Source organism: Trachemys scripta, chromosome 2 (assembly GCF_013100865.1).
Source record: "Trachemys scripta elegans isolate TJP31775 chromosome 2, CAS_Tse_1.0, whole genome shotgun sequence".
In the NCBI taxonomy this organism is placed as follows: Eukaryota; Metazoa; Chordata; order Testudines; family Emydidae; genus Trachemys; species Trachemys scripta.
Window position 1 is genome coordinate 40,891,649 of NC_048299.1, and position 25,077 is coordinate 40,916,725.

A 25,077-nucleotide genomic window follows, 5' to 3' on the forward strand; every position below is an offset into this window, starting at 1 on the left:
TAGTCCCATTGAAGCAGTGTTACTAACAAAAACTCAAACACAAAATGGATAAAGGAATATCTCTGCTGTATCTGTAAACACTACCATCTTCCAGTAATTGAAAATTCAAAAGAAAGCTGAAATGGTTAGGTTTTTAAAACCTTTCTCTGTAATGTTGGAAGCTCAATACTGCTTTATGCTGATACATGAGAACAAAAAGTGAAACTGACTAGAAATAAGTGAAACTGGTTAGCCTGTTGATTGTACAAGCAGTCTGAAGTGCTGAAAATAAGTAATTAGTAGATACATGGAAGAGTAAATTAGGCGTAGGCCCTATAAACTGCTCCACGCAGGCAGAGAGCTCCTTCCCCCATTGACATCATTAGACCTGGCAGCAGGTCCATCCTCAGAGCAGCTTGCAGGAATGAGGCTTTTGATATTTGTCTTGTTAATTTGTGGTATTAAAGTAACCTAGATAATATAATTGATTATATAAATTATTGGCGTTACCTTTCATTTTCCCTTTAAGGTCCCAGTCTTGCAAGTTGATTCACCCAGGATGAGGTCTTTTGCAGTCAGTGGGGCTCATCGGTGCATAGGTCTGCCTTCGCTAATGGGAGACAACTTGTGTAGATCATTTTACAGGATCATGGCCTTTGTGTGGTTACAAGATAAAGCTAATCCCCCACTTTTTGAGAAACTCTGTTTTTTATTTTAAATTATATAATATGCTGGAAAGGTGAAGTTTTATGGATTGATCTTTTTTGCAATCTGTACTCATAACTCAAGTTAAACTAGTGACATCCATGACACTGTTCATATGAAGAAAATTCTAATCACAGGATTGGATTCAGTGTCTCTAATCTCTTGAGTAAAGCAATTAATTTACATGTTTTAGGGCTTAATCTTGCAATTATGTTTGTCTGGGTGGATCTACTGGGCTCCAGAGAGGTCCACGCGCACATATCCAGTTGAAAGGCTGGAACCGTATTGTGGTTTATGTTAAGTTGCATGCTCTTCAAGGGGAAGAGCTATTTTTGTTGCCTAAAATATTTACTGTTAAGGTTCTATCACAGTATTAGTTTTATGTGACTAATCATGTGCATAAAGTTAAACTTATGTAAATATTTGCGCCCACCATTGTTTGGGATACCGCACATGAGTGTTTCCTGTAGGTGCTACCATAATACTATTTGTAACTTTATTTAATCATATTATGACAGCATCTAGAGGCCTCCACCCAGTATGGAATCCCATTGTGTTAGGCAGTGTTCGTACATATGACAAGGGAAAATCCATTTCACAAACGTTTTACAATCTAAATACAAATGACTGACAGAGCAGAAGAAAAGACATTATCAATTTAAAAAAAGTACTTAGCTTTTTTAATATAATATGTTTGCAAAATTTTAATCTGAAGTTTCATGGAAATAGTTCTTCCATGAATGATTGCAATATGACTTCTCTAAATTTTTTTCTTCAGTGAGATATTACCTTAAAGTTCTTTTGCTGTTTAGAAAAGTGGAATTATTGAATGGTTATTAGTTGTTTAGATCCAAATTCTGCCCTCATTTAGGACCCATCCAGTTCTCAATGATTTAAATGGGAGTAGGATTGAGTTCTTCTACCTGTTTAACAAATCTGAAGTCAAGTGACAGAGCAGAAACTAATCCTTTTTTTTTTTGATATTTTGTTTGCCTTTAAATATATGTTTTGCAGATAGTATTGCTACTTTAAGGGAATAGTAAAGAGAGGTACTTTCAGTTCCCAGAACATTGTCCGTCCTTGATGGTACCAGTAAATTTTCTAGTGATGTATCATTACAAACACAATGTAATATTTGGCAAATTGGGTGGAAAGAAAAGAGGACATTCTACTGCTAATGGTAAAAAAGGAAAATCAACTGTAAAAGAGGATTTTAACAGAACTGTAAGGACTTGGTGTAACAATATCCACTGAATTCACTGGAAATCTTTCTACTGCCTTCAGTGGGTTTTGGATCATGCCCTAAGAGAACAATTTGAATGAATTAGGACCCACACTTGCAAATACTTATGCACATGCTTAACTTTAAGCTGTGAGTAATCCAGCTGCATGCTTAAAGTTAAGGATATGCATAAGTGTTTGCAGGATTGGGGCCTTTGGTGATTGCTCCCCTTTAATATTAGTGTCATTGTTTTTAAATTATTTTGGATAAGCATCAAAATGTCTTCTGAATAATGAACAAAACTTTAATATTGTATTACGTTAAAGCTCGGTGCTCTATTATTTTTAAGATACTTTTCTTGTATGCTTTAGGGTCACAGTTCATCAAAAATATATCCTGCTCATGCGGAATCTTGGCTTATCCTTCCCCTACTCTCCCTACTTGAATTTGGCCTTAAAGAGGGAAATGTATTTTTGTAAACACACAAGTACATACAATATAATCCTATTCAAATTATCTACTCTTTTGACAGCAGGTGGAACGCAAGGAAAAACGGAAAAAAATAAACCTTCTCTGAAAACTTTGAAAAAAGATACCACAAAGACAGAGAAATCTAAATATAAGCCACTTACTGGGAAGGTGTTTTATCTTGATATTCCGTCTAATGTGATCTCTGAAAAATTAGAGAAGGATCTTAAGGAACTAGGAGGGGTAAGTTAAAAATCATATGTGTTTACAAAGTAGGAAAAATAATAGCAAGTCCTGGATATTTTTCCAATACATTGTGTTCTGTATATACGTGGCTAAAAATGAATAATTTAAAAAATGTTGTTAAGTAATTTCATTTTCTATATGTTTTTCTCATTATTTATAATGAACCCTTAGCTTAGTGAATGTTTTTTTCTATTTTAAATGGAGCTGGTAGCATCGTCTATAAGATTACGGTCATCCAATATTTCCATTTAAGACCTTGTTTTCAGTTACTTATAACTTTGCCTAACTCTAACCGTTTTGTCTGAAATTTTCTGTGCTGAGTGTCTGTCTCAGGCTGAATTTTTATTTGAAAGTTTGTCTAATTGGGTTAGTTGTTTCCAAAAATGAGATTAGGGGAAAATATGTTGTTTTGCCCATGTTTAAAGCTTTTTTACAACAGTATCATTGGAAGCTCCAGTGTCTCCATGCTTCAGAGCAGACTTTGGCAAGGAGGTCACATTGGTGCCAGGGATGTGCCTTTTGCTGTCCACATGAAATTTTGCATAAATTTGGCCAAGTAATGAGCCTCACCAAAAAATCTCATTTTAAAAATGCTCAGAAGAGACTTATTGGAGTTTGGTAGCTAAATTCTCCAAATATTTCATCTGAGCATGCTTCAGCCCAGAGCTGCAAGGACTGAATAGTTCTTTCCCTGCAATTGCTTCTCCATGCTGTCAGGGGCAGTATCTCTTGTGCGGCCAGCACTCCTGGCTCCCCAGGCAGCGAGGAGGGGGAGGTGACCTGATTTGGATTCAGAGGGTTGGGGGTGTAGTGATAAAAGTGTGGGGTGTTGCAGGAGCCAGAAGGTGGCTGGGGAGGTAGGTGCTGCAGGGTGGAGTGTTTGGATATGAGCAAACGGGAGGGGGGCATGAGGAGGTTGTGGGGTTGGATAGGATCAAGGATGGAAGTGGACTGGGGCTGGGATGTGAGGGGTTGGCTAGGACCAGAGAGGGTGGGAGGCAAAAACAGTGCCATTGGGGTGGGGGGTTGGATAGGAACAGAGGAGGAGGGGGCAGGAGCCCAGGGCTGGATGGGAAACGGGGGGGGGAGGACAGGTTGGGGGCAGAGGGACAGAATGACTAATAGCCACCACATCATGCTCCCCTACAGAATCAAGGAGTTCTGTGTCTCTGTATTCCTCTGCTGTGAAAGAGCTGTGAAACCCACTGGCAAAGTGTATGTCTCAGCCCATTGTAGTGGTTGGTTTACATAGAGAATAACAGCCTTCTACTGCTACCAGTTATTCTGCTATCTTAAGAGGTGGTCATTGCTGTGAATCTATAGGTCCAGATTCTGCTGATGACCCAAGGTGGGGGTCATTATGCTTCCACTGCACATAATTTATTTTTAGTTTTCCCCTACATTAAAAGAACATTAAGATTGCAAAGTCAAGCATTCAGAAGTTAGGAAATGCCAAAATAAACATTACTCATGCAACCTTAAATACAGACCCTTTGTACATACATATGCATTATTAGATAGTCTTTAATTACTCAATCATGCAGAACCAGATTAATGCATAGGCAAAGTAGGTACGTGCCTAGGACCCAAATTTGTGGGGTATGGGCCAAAGTGGGTTGTGATTGGTTTTTTGTTTAAAAAACAGTGATGCTGATTTGCATGCACACTGAAAAAACTTCACTCGAGTGAATGGCATTGCAACGTGGTGCATGGGATTACAGCACCACTCGAGTTTGTCCCAGCTGCTCCTTTGTTATGGTGAGCAGCACCCCGCGCGGCTGTTCCTGGCAGATCCACAACATGGCCAGCCCAGTCGCGATGAGTGTACTGTATGGCCATGTGTTGTTTATATTAGAAGGTAGGGACCCGGAAGTGTGTTTGCCTAGGTCCCAGTGATGGGTTAATCCATCCCTGCAACCATGCACTTTTTTTTTTTTTTTTTTTTTAATCACAGGATCCTATTTCATACAGTGCTCAGGTTGGACAGTGATCTGGGAAGGAATCAAGGTTGTATAATAAATGATGTTTTCTGTAGGATGCCAGCCTCATTTGTAAGAGAGTTGAAATGCGCATAGAAGGAGACAGGGATTGCGAAAAGTAACAGAATGGTTTTATGCTGAAACTGAATTCTGGAGACCTGGATTCTATTCCTGCCTCTGTCAGAGAGTTCCTTTGTGATTTGAGGCAAGTCATTTTCACCAGAATTTTCACAATTGGCCGCTAATTTTCTGAGTTCACACAGTGAAATACCTGGGGCCAGATTTGCAGAAATGCTGAATGCTCACAACTGAAGTCAATTGGAACTATCTTTTCAACATAGTGTTATAAAAATGTTAAGTACTCTGAAAAATCAGGCCCGAGGTGTCTCAAATTGGCAGTTACAGTTAATGCACAATTCTGATATTTTGGACCTTAATCTGTCTGTACCTTAGTTCCCCATCTGTAAAGGGGGTAGTAATAGCATCTAATCACACAAGCATGTTGTGAAGATAAATTTATTAATATCCGTGAAATACTGCAATCCTATGGTGAGAGCACCACAGAAAGTTGAAGAGGAAATGAATAATTTTGTATTTGGTGCAAGTTTTGGATGATGTACGTTAAATATTTAATGTGGCAACACATTTAATTAAAAGGATAAAATAGAAATATTGAATAACTACTCATTCAGTAATAAGGCAGGGTCCCCTGGAAAAGTGGTATGTGATAATGTAATTAGACAATACTGGGAATGAATTAAATGATCATTGAATCTCATGAATAATTTCATGTACTTTCCAAAAATAAAAAAAACAACCTCACCAACCGCCAACTAGAGGAGTTGGGGAAAGGTAAATGTGAATTTACCAAGCCTGAAAGTGTCTTAAATTTTGACTGTCTCAGAACATAGCGTCTTAGGGTCTAGGAATTCATTCTGAATGCCACAAAATATTGTTTAAAATGCAGTCTAACATCTCCAAGTTACCTTAATAAATAGACAAAAGAATTGAATTTTGGATAAAAACATTTTTATCCAATTAAAAATACAATTTTTAAAAATTGAAATTATATATCTTTTTACAAGTTGCCAATTCTTTACTTCCTGTGTTATAGTTTTAGATGGCTAAGTGGATATTTAGTACTTGTTTCTTTAATTGATTTTCTAATTGTTAGTAGAACTTCTGATTTTACATTAAAGAATGCTACTAAGAAGTTTCACACTTAAAATGTTAATCTGTGCTGCAAAAGACATGTCCAGGACCTCATTAGCATCCTTGCTAGAAGAACAATAAAAACTCAGACGCAAAATGGATAAACAAATATCCCTGCTATATTTGCGAACACCATCACCCTCCAATATTTTGAAAATCCACAAGACAGCTGAAATGCTTTGACCAGGTTACATTCCTCCATATTTTAAGCCGTTGAGACTTGTGCTGCTAAATCATGGAGATGCTTTTGAAAATCCCAGCCATAGATATCTAAAGAGTGGGCTTCCTAAGCTCCTGTTTTTGAAAATGATATCCTGTGTGTATAAAAAAGTTCACAATAACTTTAATGTATTGAAAGTCTGAGTACTTTTTCATTTTTAAAACTGAAGTAATTTTATTTTGAAGTGAGAGATTTTAAGCTGAGAAAGTTTCTAATAAAAATACAATTTTAGCTGGTGATGCTGCATACACTTAGGCAAATGCATAGTGGAAATCAATGGGACTATTTATGAGAGTAAATTTACGTCCCCCTTTAAGTGTTTGCAGGGTCAGAGCCTTATTTTTCAATATTTTGTTTTTTTGCCTATAGCACTTTTGTAAAATTCAAATAAGATATCCTATCAATGATGGTATTTCTTTTTTGTAAACAGCATCTATAATTTAGTTAATTTATAAATTTTAATATAAAGTTGCGGTGGCACAGATTTTCAACTTTGTTTTAAGAAGTCTCAACCTGATTTAAATCAATTATTTTTTAAAAAAATTCAGGTGATACCAATCATAATTTAAAGCAGTGATTTATTGGCTTGTCTCAGGGTAGAACAATTAAATGAAAAAAAATTGTAATTTTTTAATTATTAATTGTGGATTAAGCCTCCCATACATAGGTACAACAGTGTATTATTACCTTATAACAGTTCAATTATTTCTAAAACAGCTTGCAATTCATATGTAAATAACATTTTCTATAGTGGCATTCATCTGTGACTAGGTCAGGTTTCCCACAAATTTTATAGGCCTTCTGTTGCTGAGAGCAAAAGTTCAAAATCAAATATAAGGAAGCAGACTGTTCAGAACTAATTTTGCATGTTTTTAGCTCTTAGAAATACTTTAATTTTATAATATTGTGGAGATTTACTTTGCTATGCAATGTCAATGGTAATTTTTAATGATTGTATTTTTATTATAAGAGCTCAAACTGTTTTCATAGTTAGGGTTTAAGTTTAGTCTGAAGAGTTGTTCCTTTTCGATTCTTTCAAATTGAGGCATGTCAGAATATTTTTACTCTGCTACTCTCTAGTTCTCTTGCCATCCTTTCCTTATTTTTCAGTTCTTCTGGGGTATCTGATTAGAAAGTAAAAATCAGCACAATTGTACTTAAGCATCTGTGAAACTGAGTAAGTTTGTGTTATCACTTACACCAGGAGTGGGCAAACTTTTTGGCCCGAGGGCCACATCTGGGAATAGAAATTGTATGGCGGGCCATGAATGCTCACAGAATTAGGGTTGGGGTGCGGGGGGGGGGGGGGAGGGCTCTGGTTGGGAGTGCAGGCTCCAGGGTGGGGCCAGAAATGAGGAGTTCAGGGTGTGGGAGGGTCAGGGGTGCAGGCTCAGGCCAGCGTTTACCTCAAGCGGCTCCCGAAAACAGCAGTCATGTCCCCCCCCTCTGGCTCCTACACAGAACTGCGGCCAGGTGGCTCTGTGCACTGCCCCATCTGCAGGTGCCAACCCTGCAGCTCCCATTGGCTGGCTCCCTGTTCCCAGGGGGGGCCAGGGGGCCGTGTGCAGAGCGTAGCCCTGTGGCTGCCCCTACGTGTAGGAGCTGGAGCAGGGCCATGCTGCGGTTTCCGGGAGCAGCCCCCAACCCTGCTCCCCAGCTGGAGTACTGGAGCAGGACAAGCCCCAAATCCCACTCCCCAGCGGAAGCTCAAGGGCCGGCTTAAAACAGCTGGTGGGCTGGATCGAGCCGACGGGCCAAATGTGGCCCACGGGCCATAGTTTGCCCACCCCTGACTTACACTGCTCTTTCTGCTAGGAAAGCACAACTGTGTAATAGCACAGATGCAGTCATGATAACTTTTGCAAGATTCTTCTGATTTTGTAGGTTATGTTCCCAAACCTCCAGAAAAGAGAAAATGTGGGATTCATGCAACCCCTATGTAAAAAAAAACAAAAACAAAAAAAAAAAACAACCCTGCTGCGTCCAGCTGAATTTCTTCCAGCTCTTCTCTGTGGTTTTCAGTATCTATCTTCTCTTCAACTATCCTTCTCTCTCTTTATTTCTTTTCCCTTCAGTTTAGTTCAGTGGTCCACCCAGAATTCCCATTTCTTCAACTGGCTTTGTGCAATTGTAGTTGGTTCCAAATTGCTACAGGAGCAAAGCAAGATCATTCTACCTATAAATTCTGCAGGTTTCTGCAGCTGCATGGGGAGGGATGAGTATCTTTTGTATCAAGTTAGAAAGTGCACTATGACACTTTTGCTGTCTCCATTCTCTCTCTTCCTGTCTGTTCCCTATCTCTTCGTGTCCTGTTTTTACTCCTATGAGCCATACTTCTTCCTTGTCTCCCTCTCTTCAACCCCTCTGCCCCTGTAAGCCTGCACCAAAACACACAGGACTTTTAGTTTAGGCCCCAGTCCTGCAAAGGTTTGTGTGTCAGCTTAACTTTATGCACATAAATAGTCATTAACTTCAGTGGAACTACTCATATGTGAAGTTAAGCATATTTGCAGGATTTCAGCCATAATTTACAATCTAAAAAACCCACCAGCAACGTGGAATCATTACGACATAATTCAAATAATCACATTAACTTTTACTCTAATACTGTCGTCCCGTCTCCCTCTTCTCCCCCCCCCCCCCCCCGGCACTAATCCTCTTATTTTTGCCATTCTATTTTTAGTGTCATATCTAAACAGTGGGGCTAAATTCTGCTCTCTATTATTATACTTGTAAGAATTTGGACTGACTTAATGACATCAGTGGAATTGCTTCTGATTTACAACAGTGTAATTTAGAGCAGAATTGGCCACCATTCAGGTCAGGGGCTGGCTTCTTTCTGACTGAGAAGCATCATCCACACCTATAGCACTGGATACATTTGTATCTAGTCAGATGCATTGTGCATGCTTTACAACAACATTTGGAAAGTCAACGTTGTTTAGCACTTTTTGGAAATTAACATAGCAGTTATTTGATCTAACAGCTGCATTGTCGTGGGATCCAGATTTCAACCTTTTAGAATATGATCGAAACCTAATTTAAATAAATGTCATTTTCAAAGAATACATTAATTAAATATTTGCAAATACTCTATTGAACTCTCAATTAATTATTATAAATTCTGAGAAATCCTACTAAATCTTTTTTAATCCTCTTACATTTTTGATCTGAAGAAACAATTTGCTCCAAGCTCAACACAGGACATAGCTTTGACACGGAAAGCTGTGGAACTCCACGTAAAAGTTGGATTAGTTGAATTTGTATAAAAGAGCGTTGGCAGTAAAAATGTTTCCATTCCCTATAATTGCAGCAGTTGATAGGAGCTGCTTACCACATCTGCTTTTCAGAAAGCTAGAATAGCTACAGTTGTGAACTAATAGGAGCCTACTGGGGAACTGTCAACTTGAATTGTGTTATATTGGTTATTGCAAGTTTTGTTGTTGTATGAAACTATTAGGGATGAAATTTCACAGCAATGTGATTTCAACTTGAAGGTGTCCCTTTGAATTTAACAGTATAATCTTTTTGTCTTCTTTCTTGTTCTTCTCTCCAACCCAGAACTTTTAAAATAATTTTTTGGGAAGGATAAGTGCACAAGCAAGAGAAATGAAATGGGTATTATTTCTGTACTGCTATTCTTGGGGAAGCAGCATGGTCCCAATTTTGTGAGATGCTTTGTGCTCTCAACTCCACGAGTGGTGAAGGGGACCCCGGAGCCCTAGCAGCTCTGGGTACTGGACCCTCATAAGAACAGCCGTACTGGGTCAAACCAAAGGTCCATCTAGCCCAGTATCCTGTCTACTGGCAGTGGCCAATGCCAGGTACCCCAGAGGGAGTGAACCTAACAGGTAATGATCAAGTGATCTCTCTCCTGCCATCCATCTCCACCCTCTGACAAACAGAGGCTAGGGACACCATTCTTTACCCATCCTCGCTACTAGCCATTAACGGACTTAACCTCCATGAATTTATCCAGTTCTCTTTTAAACGCTGTTATAGTCCCAGCCTTCACAACCACTTCCAGGCAAGAAGTTCCACAAGTTGACTGTGCACTGTGTGAAGAACTTCCTTTTATTTGTTTTAAACCTGCTGCCCATTAATTTCATTTGGTGGCCCCTAGTTCTTAGATTATGGGAACAAGTAAATAAGGAAAAGTTATTTACTTTCTCCACATCATTCATGATTTTATATACCTCTATCATATCTTCCCCAGTCTCCTCTTTTCCAAGCTGAAAAGTCCTAGCCTCTTTAATATCTCCTCATATGGGACCCGTTCCAAACCCCTAATCATTTTAGTTGCCCTTCTCTGAACCTTTTCTAATGCCAGTATATTTCTTTTGAGGAGACCACATCTGTACGCAGTTTTCAAGATGTGGGCGTACCATAGATTTATATAAGGGCAATAAGATACTCTCCGTCTTATTCTCTATCCCCTTTTTAATGATTCCTAACAACCTTTTGCTTTTTTGACTGCCGCTGCACACTGCATGGACGTCTTCAGAGAACTATCCACGATAATTCCAAGATCTTTTTCCTGATTCATTGTAGTTAAATTAGCTAAATTATGTATAGTTGGGGTTATTTTTTCCAATGTGCATTACTTTATATTTATCCACATTAAATTTCATTTTCCTTTTTGTTGCCCAATCACTTAGTTTTGTGAGATCTTTTTGAAGTTCTTCACAGTCTGCTTTGGTCTTAAAACTGTGAATACTGGTCTTAACTATCTTGAGCAGTTTACTATCATCTGCAAACTTTGCCACCTCACTTTCTCCAGATCATTTATGAATAAGTTGAATAGGATTGGTCCTAGGACTGACCCTTGTTTGTTCAGAGTCTTAGAATTTAGCTAATTTGGTCAGATTTTCATGGGGATGGCAAAATACACATACCAGACACAACGGTCACCCTGGCTAACTTTCAAGCCCTGCTCCAAAGCAAGAGGGCGCTAGAACTACTCAAAGAAGGAGTTGCATGGGCAAAACTTATTTTTCTTTATCCTCATTCTTTGAAATTGTTCAATTGTTTTGAGAAAATTCAGCCTGAGGCAAGCAATTTTGGAAATTTTCAGCCTGCATGAATAAAGTTTGTCAAAGTTATAAGCAACTGAAAACAGTTGATAATGGGAAGGGTCATCACCCTTAATTATAAGCAGTACTACCCGCTAATTTCGCTATTGTTAATGCAGCATTTTCTAAACAGCAGTTAAGAAATGTAAGGATATTTTATTGCTTCTTGGTTGGTTAAATAAATTAAAGAGCATATGATTGAGATAATTACTCACTTTTTTTCTTTTAAATTTAGAGAGTGGAGGGATTTCTTAGCAAAGATATCAGCTATCTGATTTCTAATAAAAAGGAAGCAAAATTTGCTCAGGTTCTTGGACAAATTTCTCCGGTCCCAAGCCCAGGCTCTGCACATACGGGCGGAAATAGTTCACCTCATCCCAGTAGCAGAAGAGATCGACATGGTGGAAATTCATTTAAGATGGTGGATACAGTAAGTTTCTTGAGGAAAAATGTTGCAAATCGTGCATCCTACCCCAGCTGCTCATACGATCTTCCCTTATTTTGTTTTCTAAAGGCTGTGTAAACTGTGGAGCTGAGATTGACTTGGTTCAACATAACAAACATAGTTTGAACCAGTTTAAAACTAACTCTGATAGTTAAATATGGCTTAACCTGCCTAAGCTAGAGTGTTTTTCCCCAAAATACAGTTCAAATATTGGCTCTTTCCTTACTGAAGCCAACCAAGTTTAAACCAAAGTTTTGAAAACTGTTTTCTAGCATAGGGTGGCAATCTGCTTAAACAGCAATATCATTAACAACTTTGAAACGGTGTAATTTAAAATGGTTCAGAACACAGTTTGATCCCTAATGTGAACAAGACCTGCAGTGACATATGCCAACATTCTTTAGAAACCCAGGAATTGCAGCTACGTATGTAGAGCCTTTTTAACATCATTCTACATGATTTTGCTAGTGGAAAGATTTTGTGTGATACAGTCAACTCACTTTCACTATCTTATCAACACTAGTAGACAGAAGATTTTTGTAGCTGTATTATCATCTAGGAAATAAGCACACAAATCAAATATTGTAAATCTGTTTGTTTTCAGTGGTCAAATGTTTTTTGCTACAGAATGACTTTAATAGTCCTCAGGCCCTTTCCCTGAGCACTGCACTGATTTCCACCAAGTTTGTAACATGGTTGACTGAGCAAGTCTCATGTCCACCTGTGACACAGTTAAAAACTATGTGAGCATACCATGTCTGATCCCTGTTTAGGAATAGGATTATGACTGGCAGTGGGTGAAAAACTGAGTTTTCTGGTAGCTGTGAAAAATCTGAAAAAGAATTTAGCTTGAACCAATCCTAAAATTCCAGAAAATATCACTGAATTGAAAAAAGTTGACATTTCATTTCAAATTGAACAAAATGTTTTGTTTGACCCAAAACTAACCATTTTGTTTTGGGGCACATTTTCACATACAAGTAAATGAAATGAAGGTCTAGATTAACAATTTGAAGGGGCCCACCTTGTAATGTTTAGTCCAGTGGTTAGTGCACTTATCTGGAATGCAAGAGACCTGGGTTCAGTTCCCCACAAGTGAGGCGGAGAAGGAATTTGAACTTAGTGCACTCTCTGCAACATGAGAGACCCAATCCCTGGGCTATCAGGTAGTCTGCAGGGGTTCTTTCTCATTGTCTTCTGTTGGTGTTGTTCCACTTTGTAAAAGAATACATTAGGCCAGAGAGAACTACTCTATATCCTGGTGATTTGGGCACTTGCCTGTGTGGTGGGAGATCCCTGCTCTAATGCTTTGATCTGTTTTTGGCTGAAACTGTTTGGGAAATTTCTGTCAAATTCACAAATAGTTTGGGATCAACCGAAACTGCGTTTTTCAACAAATAAACTATTAGTCCAGAAAAGTTCACCCTGCACTTGCTAGGATACACAAGCCAGGTTGCAGTACTTTCTAATATGGTCATTCTCACTTAATCTTGTGTGTGTGTAACAGGTTACCCAGCTAAGTCTCTGTTCGTTACTAATAAATGTGGTCATACAGTAGGGAAGTCGGAGGTCTTGCAGTGGGAGAGGTCAGGATAGAAGTGGGACTTGACAGCTAAGGAGGATTCAGACATGAAAAGCTCTGGAAAAAAGCAGCAGCAGAGCTGGTCATCCTAGAGGTGCCTGGGGGGAGCACTTTCTCTCTGGTGTTTAGCTTCTAATAAGTATTTGAAATGTCTTATGCCCATAGCTGAATATCATAATTTCCTTGAATATGTATTGAAGTATATCCCTTATCATGCAGTTGCACATTGATACGCATTGTGAAATCTGTCTTTGCAGTAAACAAAACTGGAAGCTTAGGTAAAGACTACATTGTTAAACTTTGCTGGGTCTAACAGAGGACATGAAAACTGGTAACACTGATTAACCACGTTTTTGTGTTTTCAGTACTTGCTGATTTATTTTCTGTAATTGATCTTCCCAAAATAATCACTGAAAAAAATCCAGAAATCAAAGACATTTCACAGTCCTAACACTGAGCAAATGTGGCCATAAAAACATTCATAAATTCAGGATTTTCAAAATCCTATTTAACCTATAGGATGAGGTTAATTCTTTGCTATGTGTCCCTCCTGCTTGGAGGTGACTTAGAATGTTTGGAATCTGAAATATATGGGTGTTCATAAGTGATATCAGTCCTTGGCAGTAGAGGGCTAATATGGCAATATCTTCTCTAGAATTTCACCCAGGCTGTTGAGATGGTATTGTGCCAAAATTTTGTTCCTTAAAACATATTGCTAGTAACTCTCATGGAAGTGGTCTTTCAATATTGCAAACTATTAACAGTGAAAATACTGACCTTTTAGCTATATAGATCCCAACAGCACTCTGTAAAAGGAGTGCTGATTTTCAGCATCTGATTGAATGAATGAAAATTGATAGAAAATGGTAGCATATTAAATAATGCATTAACACATGATGGTTATAATATACGGTATTTTGTTGGTTTAATAGAGATATTTAACACATAACGTTTAACCTCAATTTGTACAAAAAGCTAATTTTTAATATAAAAAGATAACTCCCCTTATGTTTCACTATCTGAAATGAGCACTAATGTGTTGCATACAATAAGCAAAGTTTCTTTTAATTTTAGGTACGTTTGAGTAGAGGAAAATCTTTAGTTGAAAAAGCTATCAAAGAACAGGTAAGCTGAGCAGTCCATAAATTTGGATTTAGTAAAGATTATTTCTCTCTCGCTATTCTGAGTGGTAGTGAACAGCAGCAGAAGTAGAGCGATCTAAGGGAAAATACACTGATGGGAAGTACAGCCAGAGGTGCTATGCTGTTTCTCACCAGCACACTGTACCTTCAGGACTTGTTGCAAGAGACCTCGGGAAGGAGAGAAAGGATCTGTTTGTAAAGGTTTATGACTTTATGACTAATAATTGATATTTGATCAAGGTCTTTGCATTTCCTGTAGTTCGTACACACAGAAATTATATATATGAATAAATTCAGCAGTTTCAGGATTCCCAGTTGATAAATCATATAACAATGTGAGCAACATGGGTTTTATGGAAGCCAAATGTCTTCTGGATGGAAAGATGCTGTGACATGAAGATTGTGAAGGCAGTTGAGGCAAGTGAAAGTCATCCTTATCTTTTGGCAGGAAACTGCAGGAAAAGACCATGTCTTGGCCTCAACTTTTCTTATGTCTTGCTTTACATCAAATCTTTAAAGGTATTGCTTTTATTAAATATTAATAATGTTTACTTTTTGCAGGAATTAATCCCTTCAGGTAGTATACTATCCAATGCCTTGAGTTGGGGAGTGAAAATACTTCATGTTGATGGTAAATATATTAGTTTTATAAACTTTTAATCAAAACGTGAAATTTATTTTAATTAAATCACTAACAAGATTTGCTATTTTTCAAAAGTATTATTAAAAACAACAAATCACTTCAAGCATTTAAAAAAGAAGTTTGGCTAAATATAAATTCTCTCCTTTTTTGAAAGATATTAAAAATTATCTTGAGCAAAAAAAAAAGGAGCTCTACCTGATCAAGAAAGCAAGCATTTCAATCAAAGATGTGGTGAGTGAGTCCTTTCTAACTTAATGAAATAATTATTAGCAATGACAAATATTGTAGGTGAGGTAAATAGTTCCTTCCAAGAGGCTGGTTTATTTTTATGTATTTTGGTTTATTTATGTATTAATTTTCTGATAACTGGTATGTCTTTTGGGCCCTCAGTAATTTTTTAAACCAAATCAGTTTAAAAATCAGAAGGGAAATGCTTGCTATGTTTGACTAGCATCATTTTTTTAAGATAAATTTGTAATATCCTTAATCTCTTTAATAATATCCTTAGTCTCTCTAGTTCACCGCTCTGAAAAAAGTATGTCTAGGAGCCAGTAGCTGTAAAGTTTCTGAGAGGGCTATTCCCCCTGCACCAAGCTAGAGTAGACTGGGGACTACTCTAATTTATTCTGTTTACTAAGGGTCCCACAAGCCAGAAAATTGGGATATTGTCATGCCTTAAGGGTATCCCAACCATGACCATCTTTTCCCTGGTATGGATGTGTAAGACCCTCTACTTTTATGCCACTGGAGGATCCCAGTTGCACTGGGGTGATCTTTCCAGGGCTAGATAAGCAGTAAAGATCAAAGTGACGACACTACATAGAAAAATTTGGCCTACAGAGTGTGACTCTTCCCAGATTGCACAGCAAAAGTCTCTTGGTTCCCAGTCTTCTCACCGGAGTACAGTGTCTTCAGGCTACTCCAAGTGTGGTGTAGAGCCAGCATATAACTTTTTATTGGTCCCCCCCAGTTCCTGGTTTATGATCAGCGTAACTCTATTTAGGCTACTGTTGTTTGGCTGGTAGCTTTATATTTTTAATTAAGGCAGTGAATTTTTATGGATGCCCAGTCCACCTGATCTGTAGTATGTAAATAGCAGATAATACTGTACGTGCTGCCCTGGAATTCAGTACAAATTAACTTTTTGGAGCCACTTGGAAGCCTTTGCCGAATCTCATGAGTGTATCAATTTTCCTTTCTGGGTCTTGTAATGGCCTGATACTTTTCAGTAATACAAAATCGGTAATGTTGACTCAGTATCTTGCCACATTCCAGGTAGTCTTAAGTAGAGCTACAACTCTAGAGGAGGTTATGGAATCTGAGGATTTGGTTTTTAACCAATAAATCCAAGGACTTAATATTTTGAAATTTGTAAATATTTCCTGTAGTACAGTCCTGATTTGCTAAAATAACATGGAATAACTATTGTCACTTTTAATCACGTAAATTAGTGATATTTTTATGCAAGGAGCCATAAATGCTCTGAAACGAATAAAGTTGCCTCCTACAATTTTTAACAGCATTTTTACCTGTTATCTCCATTTATAATAAAACAGTATTGCAAAAATACAGTAAATATCCATCAGCCAGTTTTCACATCAGTTTTTACCATGATGGTTATGAGGAAAATTTTATTCATTTGTTAAAAAATTACTCTTGAATAGCAGAATTTTGCAATATTTCTTTGAGAAATAGACATGACAGATTTTCAGAATATTCATGTGCCTAATTTGCATATCAGTTAATCATGATTTCACACAAACATGCACACACAATTTTAGAAATATTCCACTAAATGTTGAGGTTAAATAGAAACAATATTCAAACTTTTTTTTCTTTTAACCAGGGGAAACGATGTGGTGGTCAGAAATCAAAAAGTAAGTATTTTGACACTTGTCGAGGTTTCTACGTTATCATGTTTTCTGAATGCTGAAAAATACATTGTTTGTCTGAGAGAGCATCCTTGGCATACTCTTAATCTAGTTGGCCTGAGAAAAGTGTACAAAAATATCTCATGGTAATGATAAGTTTATAGGCAGATATTTAAAAAAAAAATCAGCTGGATGTCTGTCTATACAAATAGTTTATTGTTGGTTGGGGGGAAATGTGTTTTTTTTTTTTTTTTTTTTTTTTTTTTTTTTTTTTCTGTTGAGCAGGTCGGCTGAAAAATCCATTTGTGAAAGTGGAAGACAGAAGCTGGTAAGTGCTATTTCTGGATGGGAGGGGTTGCTGTCTTACTCTCTAATATGCTCAACAAACTGAATCATTTGAAAATACATGATAGTCTTTCTGGACGACTGATTGGATTACTGCTCCTTGGACTTGTTGACTTCAGATAAGAGACTATGGCAGTATAATCAACCTCCAGGAGAACCCAAAGTCTTTGATTGGAAGCTCATGTTTATTCACTGAACTCGTGATAATGCATCACAGACTGTATTTACATTACAAAATTTGGTCAACATAAGTTGCATCCTCTTACCTCCACCAACTTTTTATATCGCTCGGGTGTGCATACCTGGCTGTTTGTGTCAGCACTCGCATCCACAAGTGGTTGCATCAGTAGTAAATGCAGTTTACCCGGGACAGGTTATCCCATTGTCCTGTGCCACCATCCAGGTCAATGCCTTGTGGGACATTTTCACTGCGTAGTTGGATACAAGCAATTTGCCCAGGGATTTCTGGGAACTAGGGGGTCAAGATCCCCCAGTGCAACTTTTTCCATCCCATAATTTTTGCATCATTTTTTAAATTCCCAAAATCCTGCCTGTCCTTTTCCATCTCTACCATCTCTCTGGTAGAAGCCTGAACCCTGCACAGCTCAGCACAATTCTAATAACCATTGCTAATTAGAGGATCCACAATTCTTTTGTATTTGTGGAACTTCAATGAATATTACCATAACTGGTGGTATTGTGAGGAAGAGGAAATGTTCAAGGATGATGAATGGGTAATGATGGACACAGAATAAAAATGTCAGGTTGTTTCTGGCATTCATGGAGCAACTCCACCTGGTAGATGGTGCTTCTGGGCCTGAGAAACGAGTGTTGGGGATCATATCATAATGCAGAGTTGGGATAATGAGCAGTAACTGCAGAACTTTCAAATTCAGTAGGCTATGTTCCTGGATCTGTGTGCTGAGCTTGCCCCAGCCATCCAGTGCAAACATACCAGAATGAGAGTTGCACTGACAGTGGAAAAGCAAGTGGCAGTTTTGCTCTGGAAGTTTGCAACATCAGATTTCTATCGATCAGTGGCCGGTCAGTTCAGAGTTAGTAAATCCAGTGGGGTCCATTGTCATCCAAGAGTGCAAGGCCAATAAGTATATCTCACTGCACAGGACTGGGACTCTTGTCAACGTGCAGGAAGTAGTAGGTGGATTTGAAGCAATGGAGTTCCTGATCTAAGGTGCTGCCATAGATGGCACCTTTTTCTGTTATCCCTTTTCTGGCACTACCCTACCTTGCCAATGAATACATAAACTAAAAGAGGTACTTTTCCATGATTATGCCAGCCCTGGTGGAGTGGATTATCTGGAACGCTTCAATGATATCGGTGTGGGCTGGACAGGGAAAGTATATGGCGCGCATATCTTAACAACGCAGGACTTTTCCAACAGCTGCAGGATGATTTTGAATGTGCTTTTGGTAGTTTAAAAGATTGCTGGCATAGTTTACTGACTAGGATGGATCTCAGTGAGGCAAACATTTCTATTGTTGCTGCATGTTGTACATCACATAATATTGGTGAGATGATTGAGAAAGGCAATTGGCTGGGGGGGAGTTGGTGAGGTGGACCAGCTGGCTGCTGAATTTGAACAGCCAGATACAAGTACTGTTAGAAGAGCCATCTGTGGGGCTATGCAGTTGAGGGATGCCTTAAAAGAATGTTTTAAGTCAGCCGTAGTAGTGTTGTGTGATGCTTTTGTGAGCTACTGAACTTAAACATGGACTGATAATTGGTTCCTGAAAAGTAATTTTTGCAATATGGCATTTATGCTTGTTGCAAACTAATAGATATACACTTAAGTTTAAAATATATATATATATATATATATATTTTATGCAAATAAACAGGAAACAAAGTTAAAGTGCAAATAAGCATTTTAGCTCCACTGAATCAGGTTGATCATCACCTTTGTCTAGCTTGTCCATCCCTCCATGAACGCAAGTTGACGCCACACCATTCTATTTTGTTGTGAGCACATTCTTTCCATTTCTGGCCAAATAATTTTGTCCAGTGTATTTTTGTTCTGCCCAGCAGTTGCTTGTGGTCTCTGAGGATCCAGTCACTGATGTCTTGCCTATTGTCTTGCCTGCAGACTACATGACCCACCCATCTTCACTTTGCATCACACATTGCCTGCACTACATCAGTCACATCTGTGCGCCTTCTAATCGCCTCATTCGATATATGATCATGGAGCAATATCTTACACATTCACCTTTCCATGGCTCTCTGGGGGACCTCTAGTTTTTCTTTCTCCACTTTTGTCATTGATCAGCTTTCTGTTCCATATATCATTGTAGGCAGAACAGTGGAGTTGAACAGTTCTTGCTTTTCTTCATGGGCAGTTCATCATCCATTAGAGACGTCTTTATTTTGTTGAAGCTTGCCCACCCTGCCTTTCGCCTCCTTCTGCATTCCCCTTTGAATGAGTTGTCTCTGCTCATTTGCTGACCCAGGTAAATATATTTGTCAATCTCCTCGATTTCTTTCCCATTTACAGTGATGATTCCTTCTGCACAATGCTCATTCCGCATCCACTTCATCTTTGACATGTTCACTTCCAACCTGATATCATGTGAAAGTGTTTGCAGTTACTGCAAGTTGTTCTCCAGTTCTGCTGTGTCTTTCCAGTATTATGCAGTCGTCAGCGAAGAGAAGATGTGTTAACTGTTCTCCATCACTTCTGTTTCCTTCTTCCCAGGTCAATTTCTTGAACAGCGACTCCAGTACTGCTGCAAACAGCTTCGGTGAGATTGTGTCACTTTGTTCGACTCCTCTGTGAATAGTAATGATGCAGGGTACATTGAATAATGTTATCTCTGTCGAGCAATTGCGATTAATTTCTTTTACCAGGTCAGTGTACCTCGGATCGATTCCAGTTTCATTGAGCGCATTGAGTACAGCGTTAATCTCCACCGAGTCGAATGTCTTTTTGTAGCCGACAAATGCAATACACATGGTATGTTGTATTCCTTGCATTTTTCGATGAGCTGCCGAACTGAGTGGATGTGATCAATTGTCGAATATCTTGAGCGGAAACCAGCTTGTTCTCTGCTTTCGTGCATTTCAAGATCCTTCTTAATCCAATTGAGTATGATGCGGGTGAAGACTTTATACACTTGTGAGAGGAGTATGATCGGATGGTAATTGATCAGTTCTTCTGGATTGCCTTTCTTCATCAATAGCATTGTTTTCGATTTCTTCCATACATCTGGAACACGGCTGCTATTGATGTGGATGGTGAACCATTGCGACAATGCTTTGAAGAGACTATCTTCCCCTGCTTTCAGATATTCTGGCCAAATATTGTCCACTCCCGGACTCTTCCCTCTCTTTATGTTATGAACTGTGTATTCAGTTTCTTCCCACCTAATGTCGGGAACTTCTTCTGTAACCTGCTGCCTTGACGGTGTACGCTGGACATTGATCTGCGAGGAGTAGAGATCATTGTAGAATTTTGTACATATTTCATTCATCTTGCTCCTTTCCGATGTCCTTTCACCATTTTCATCTTTCAGCACTGCCAGCATTATCTGTTTCAGCCTAACATCCCTTTCTACCTTCTTCAGACTTTCGTTCTTTTCGTCCGCCTATCTCAATTTCTTCTTTCTAAAGTCTTTGTAGTCTTCTTTGATCTTCACACGAATTTCTTTGCACAGTGTTCTGTATTCTTGTCCATTTTTCCTTCTAATTTCATGCACGCCCTTCTCGCCATCAGATTTACAGTTTCCTCACTGGTCCTCTGCTTGCATCCCAGCATTTTCAGTTCTTTTGCCTTCTTAGCGGCTGAGATTATCTGCAAGATAAACTCTTCGTAGTCCTCATCAATGTCCTTGTTGACCTTTATACTCGAGGTCCATTTCACTTACTTCCTGTGCAAATGTCTCTTAATTGAAGTGCCATTTTTGCTTCGGTTTCTGGCTTCTCTTCACTCAGTCTTCGTAAGCATTGTCAACGCATAGTTTTGAGCGCAATGTATGATGTTCTGAGCCTGTGCAAATGATTCATTCTCCTATTGTCACTACATTGTTGAAGATTCTTCTGGTATCCATCATTACATAATCAATCTGATTCAGTGTGATTCCATCCAGGCTTTTCCATGTCCACTACCAAAGCTGTTCTTTTTGAAATATCGTGTTCATTATGTGGAGATGGTTTGCCTCTGCAAATGCAACCAGACGTGCTCCGGGATCATTTCTTACACCTTTTACCCAATTTTCCCACATTCTTTTCTTTCTCATTCTCCTTTCCACCTACTATTGCATTGAAGTTCCCTTGGATAATTGTGTAGGTGGATCTTTTCTGCATTGCCCCCTCCAGCTCTTTGTAGAAATGTTCCATTTCTTCGTCTTCCACTTGCTGCGTGGGAGCATACACCTGAATAATTTTAATTGTTCTCCTTCGTTTTATCTGAAGTGTGAGAACTGCTATCCGGGGTGATATGATGTCGCAGTTGTTTCTTTCCTGACCATGAATCCAATGCCTACAGTCCTTGCTCTATTGTCTAATGATCTTCCTAGGAATATTTGCTCTCTGCTTTTCCATTGTGCAATGAAGTCTTTGGTTCTTCTTGTTTCATATATCCCGATGATATTGGCTTTTATTGATCTTGTGACTTCAATGTAAGTATTGATGTACAGATCAGATTATAGCGTTCTTGTGTTGTGACTTGCAACAAATAGTTGGACTATTCTTTTAGTCATTTTCCATTTTTAATCCTGTGCTACCCCGGGTTGTGAGCATTGGTCAGGCTGACGCATGAGTCTCTGCTCAGTTTCCTGGTTTATTCTGCTTTGTGCGGCTTGTTTGGCAGGAGAATTTTGCAGCAGTGCATTCGGGGTGCCAGCCCTTGTGCCGTATAGCTGCGGTACCCCCTCAACTTTGGCCAGGTTGCCCCAGAGTAATGGAGGTACAGTCGGACTCCCTACTACTCAGGATGCTAGCTCGACTCCTCTTTGGCTTGGTAAGACTTGCCAGAACATACGCTCCGCCATGCTTCGCTGTCGAACCCCGTTCACCCCCATGCCAATGCTGAAGTATGGAGGTAGGATTTTGTGGATTCCATCAGGGTGATCATACTTAATAATATGTAAACATGTAGGCTAATTATTTTCTTGGTTTTTAAATACTTATTACAATGTTTTATTCATGTTAAAAACATGTAGCGCACTCTGCTTGGTGGCTGATCCTGTAGTTATCAGATTAGTGTAGGGGCAGTCATAGTTCTCCTGGCATGAAGTGGTAGTAAGGGTTTGTGCGGTGCTGCCACCTGTTATGCTGAGAGGTCATATGACCATGGAGTTTTCCAGTGATTGGAATGGTGGTTGTGTCCAGGTCTTCAGGCATTTAGTTCAGTTATGTTCTGGATCTGCAACATCTGTGTTTGTTGCCTGAGACAAACCAGAATATCCCGGTGCCCTTCCTGTTGCAACTTTCAGTCTCTTTGCCTCTCAAGCAGCAGCCACACTTTCCATTCTTGGTTCTTCACACTACTCTTGGTCATTTGGTCCTTCTAGTCATGCTCGCAGTCAGCAGCTGTAGAGAACTGGAGGATCTTGCAGAACATATCCCGCCTTGTTTGCCTGATCCAGGTCAAATATTCAGCCGGCATGGAGGGACCACCTCTCAAGCATACCACGCCAGAGGTTGCTGATTAAAACAGATAGATAGATACATAATTAGATTTACAGATGTAACCAAGGGAAAGAGAAGTCTTAAAACTCTCTTATGTTATTTCCATAAATACCTTTAATAAGAAATGTTAATTATCACTTTACCTTTGGAGTACCTCATTACAGCACTGCTTTGCAGCTCATGCCAAGGTGAATACGGACTAGTGGGAGAGCGAAACTGTTGCATGGAAGTTTTAGACTGGGGTGGGGAATCTTTCTTTCCATCAGGGGCAGTTGACCCACAGGAAAAATCAGTCAGGGGCCACACAAAGCCCCACCGGGAGGGGGCAGTAGAGGCTTGGGGCTTCCCCTAGGCTCCGGGGTGGGGCCAGAAATGAGGGGTGCAGGGGGGAGCTTGGGGTGAGGGCTCCGGCTAGGGTTAGGGGCTCTGGAGTGGGGCAGGGGATTGGGGTATGGGAGAGGTTTGGGGTGCGGACTCCGGCCGAGCAGCGCCTGTTCCTAGAAGCAGCCAGCATGTCTAGTGGTCAGGCCTTCGTCAGAGGGGCTAAGTGGCTTTGCACAGTGTGCACTGCCTGCCCACGCAGCTCTCATTGGCCAGTGGGAGCTGCAGAGCTGGCACTGGGGGGCGGGAGCAGCAAGCGGAACTTCCCTGATCGCCTCTCTGCCGAGGGGCACAGGGACATGCTGCTGGCAAGCCGGCGCTCGTGGCTCCAGCCCCATAGGGGAACACCGAGGCTTGGGGCTTCCAGCCCGTGACACAGAGACTTGCCAAAGGCCGAATGAATTGAAGCAGCAGGCCCGATCTGGCCTGTGGGCCATAGTTCCCCATCCCTGGTTTAGATGCTGGGTGCCCTAGGGTCCGAGTACAGGGAAAGTGGAAGTTTGAGTGAATCTTGCAAATGTTTTACAGGCAATGGTGATTTTGGCTGATACCTCATGCTCTAGGTCAAGGGTCGGCAAACTATGGCCCACAGGCCACATCCGGCCCTCGAGCTCCTGCTGGGGAGCGAGGTCTGAGGCTTGACTCGCTCCCGTGCTCCAGCCTGGAAGCGGGGGTGGGGGCTGCTCCACACATGTGTGCCGCAGCTCCCAGAAGTAGCGGCATGTCCCCCCCTCCAGCTCCTATGTTTAGGGGAAACCAGGGGGCTTCGTGTGCTGCTCCCGCTCCAAGTGTCGCCCCCGCAGCTCCCGGTGGCCGGGAACTGCGGCCAATGGGAACCGCAGGGGCAGCACCTGCCAACAGGGCAGCGGGCAGACTACAGCCACCTGGCCGCACCTCCGCATAAGAGCTGGAAGTGGGAAATGCTGCTGCGTCCGGGGGCTGCTTGAGGCCGCCTGGAGCCTGCACCCCATAGCCCCTCCCCTTCCCCAGCCTCGATTTCCCCCTCCCATCCTCCAAACCCCTCGATCCCAGCTTGGAGCACCCTCCTGCACCCCAAACTCCTCCCCAGCCCGGAGCCCCCTCCCACATCCTGAACTCCTCATTTCTGGCCCCATCCCAGAGCCCCCAGCCAGAGCCTTCACCCAAACCCCAATTTCATGAGCATTCATAGCCCGCCATACAATTTCTATACCCAGATGTGGCCCTCGGGCCAGAAAGTTTGCCCACCCCTGCTCTAGGGTGACAAAGGCACAGAGGACGCATCTGCTGCTGGTACCTGAGGCCACCTGGGTCTATATGCTGGTAGCTTGTTTGCTGCAATGGTGCCAGCAGAACTCATCACAGAGCGGCTTGTTTCTTCTCCTGCAATAGGAGACATCACCAAGGCCACCAGCCCTACAAATGTTTCAGAGAGGATTGCAGAGCATCTCCATGAAAGTTTCATCAAGATTATTCAAGAGGATAAAGGGGACATTCCTCTTCAGATAAACAAAGTACTCCCTATGAGGAGAATTGTGGACCCCCTGCCTAGCCTAAAAAGCCACCTCTACCTCCTTTCTTCTAACTCTATCTGAGCACAGGATAGTGATGTGGATTATGTAATTTAGACTGCCATATTTTTCTAATATTTTACAAGTAAAGTGAAGAATGAAAAGCTAGTGCTTTTTTTCTCTAAACACGTGAATCAGATGGGCACCATTTTCAAATAGGTTGTTGTCCTCCATCACCTTCTGATATGTCTGCCAGAGTTCCTTGGCTTTCACCCAGCATTGCTGCTCATCCCTGTCCTGCCCCAGGTTTAGCATCACCTGCACTTCATTGACAGAAATAGGTTGATTGTGACTGCATTGTTCCGGGAGGTGGTGGTATTGCGTCAATGGAACGGGGTGTTTACATTGGTGGGAGACAAATTAAGGTG

At 40.4% G+C, this 25,077-nt stretch overlaps 1 protein-coding gene across 3 annotated transcripts in view; it reads left to right on the forward strand.

The window, feature by feature from the left end:
• The window catches only part of DBF4 (DBF4 zinc finger), a 36,524-nt gene that overhangs the window by 1,318 nt on the left and 10,129 nt on the right, over positions 1-25,077 (forward strand). For 2 of the 3 annotated variants that reach the window (XM_034760382.1, XM_034760381.1), the window contains exons 3-9: positions 2,439-2,617; positions 11,339-11,533; positions 14,205-14,255; positions 14,834-14,903; positions 15,070-15,146; positions 16,762-16,792; positions 17,072-17,114. In XM_034760382.1, the coding sequence (XP_034616273.1) occupies positions 2,439-2,617; positions 11,339-11,533; positions 14,205-14,255; positions 14,834-14,903; positions 15,070-15,146; positions 16,762-16,792; positions 17,072-17,114 (646 nt within the window). The remainder of the gene's footprint in view (positions 1-2,438; positions 2,618-11,338; positions 11,534-14,204; positions 14,256-14,833; positions 14,904-15,069; positions 15,147-16,761; positions 16,793-17,071; positions 17,115-25,077) is intronic. The other variant, XM_034760383.1, reaches the window with a different exon arrangement.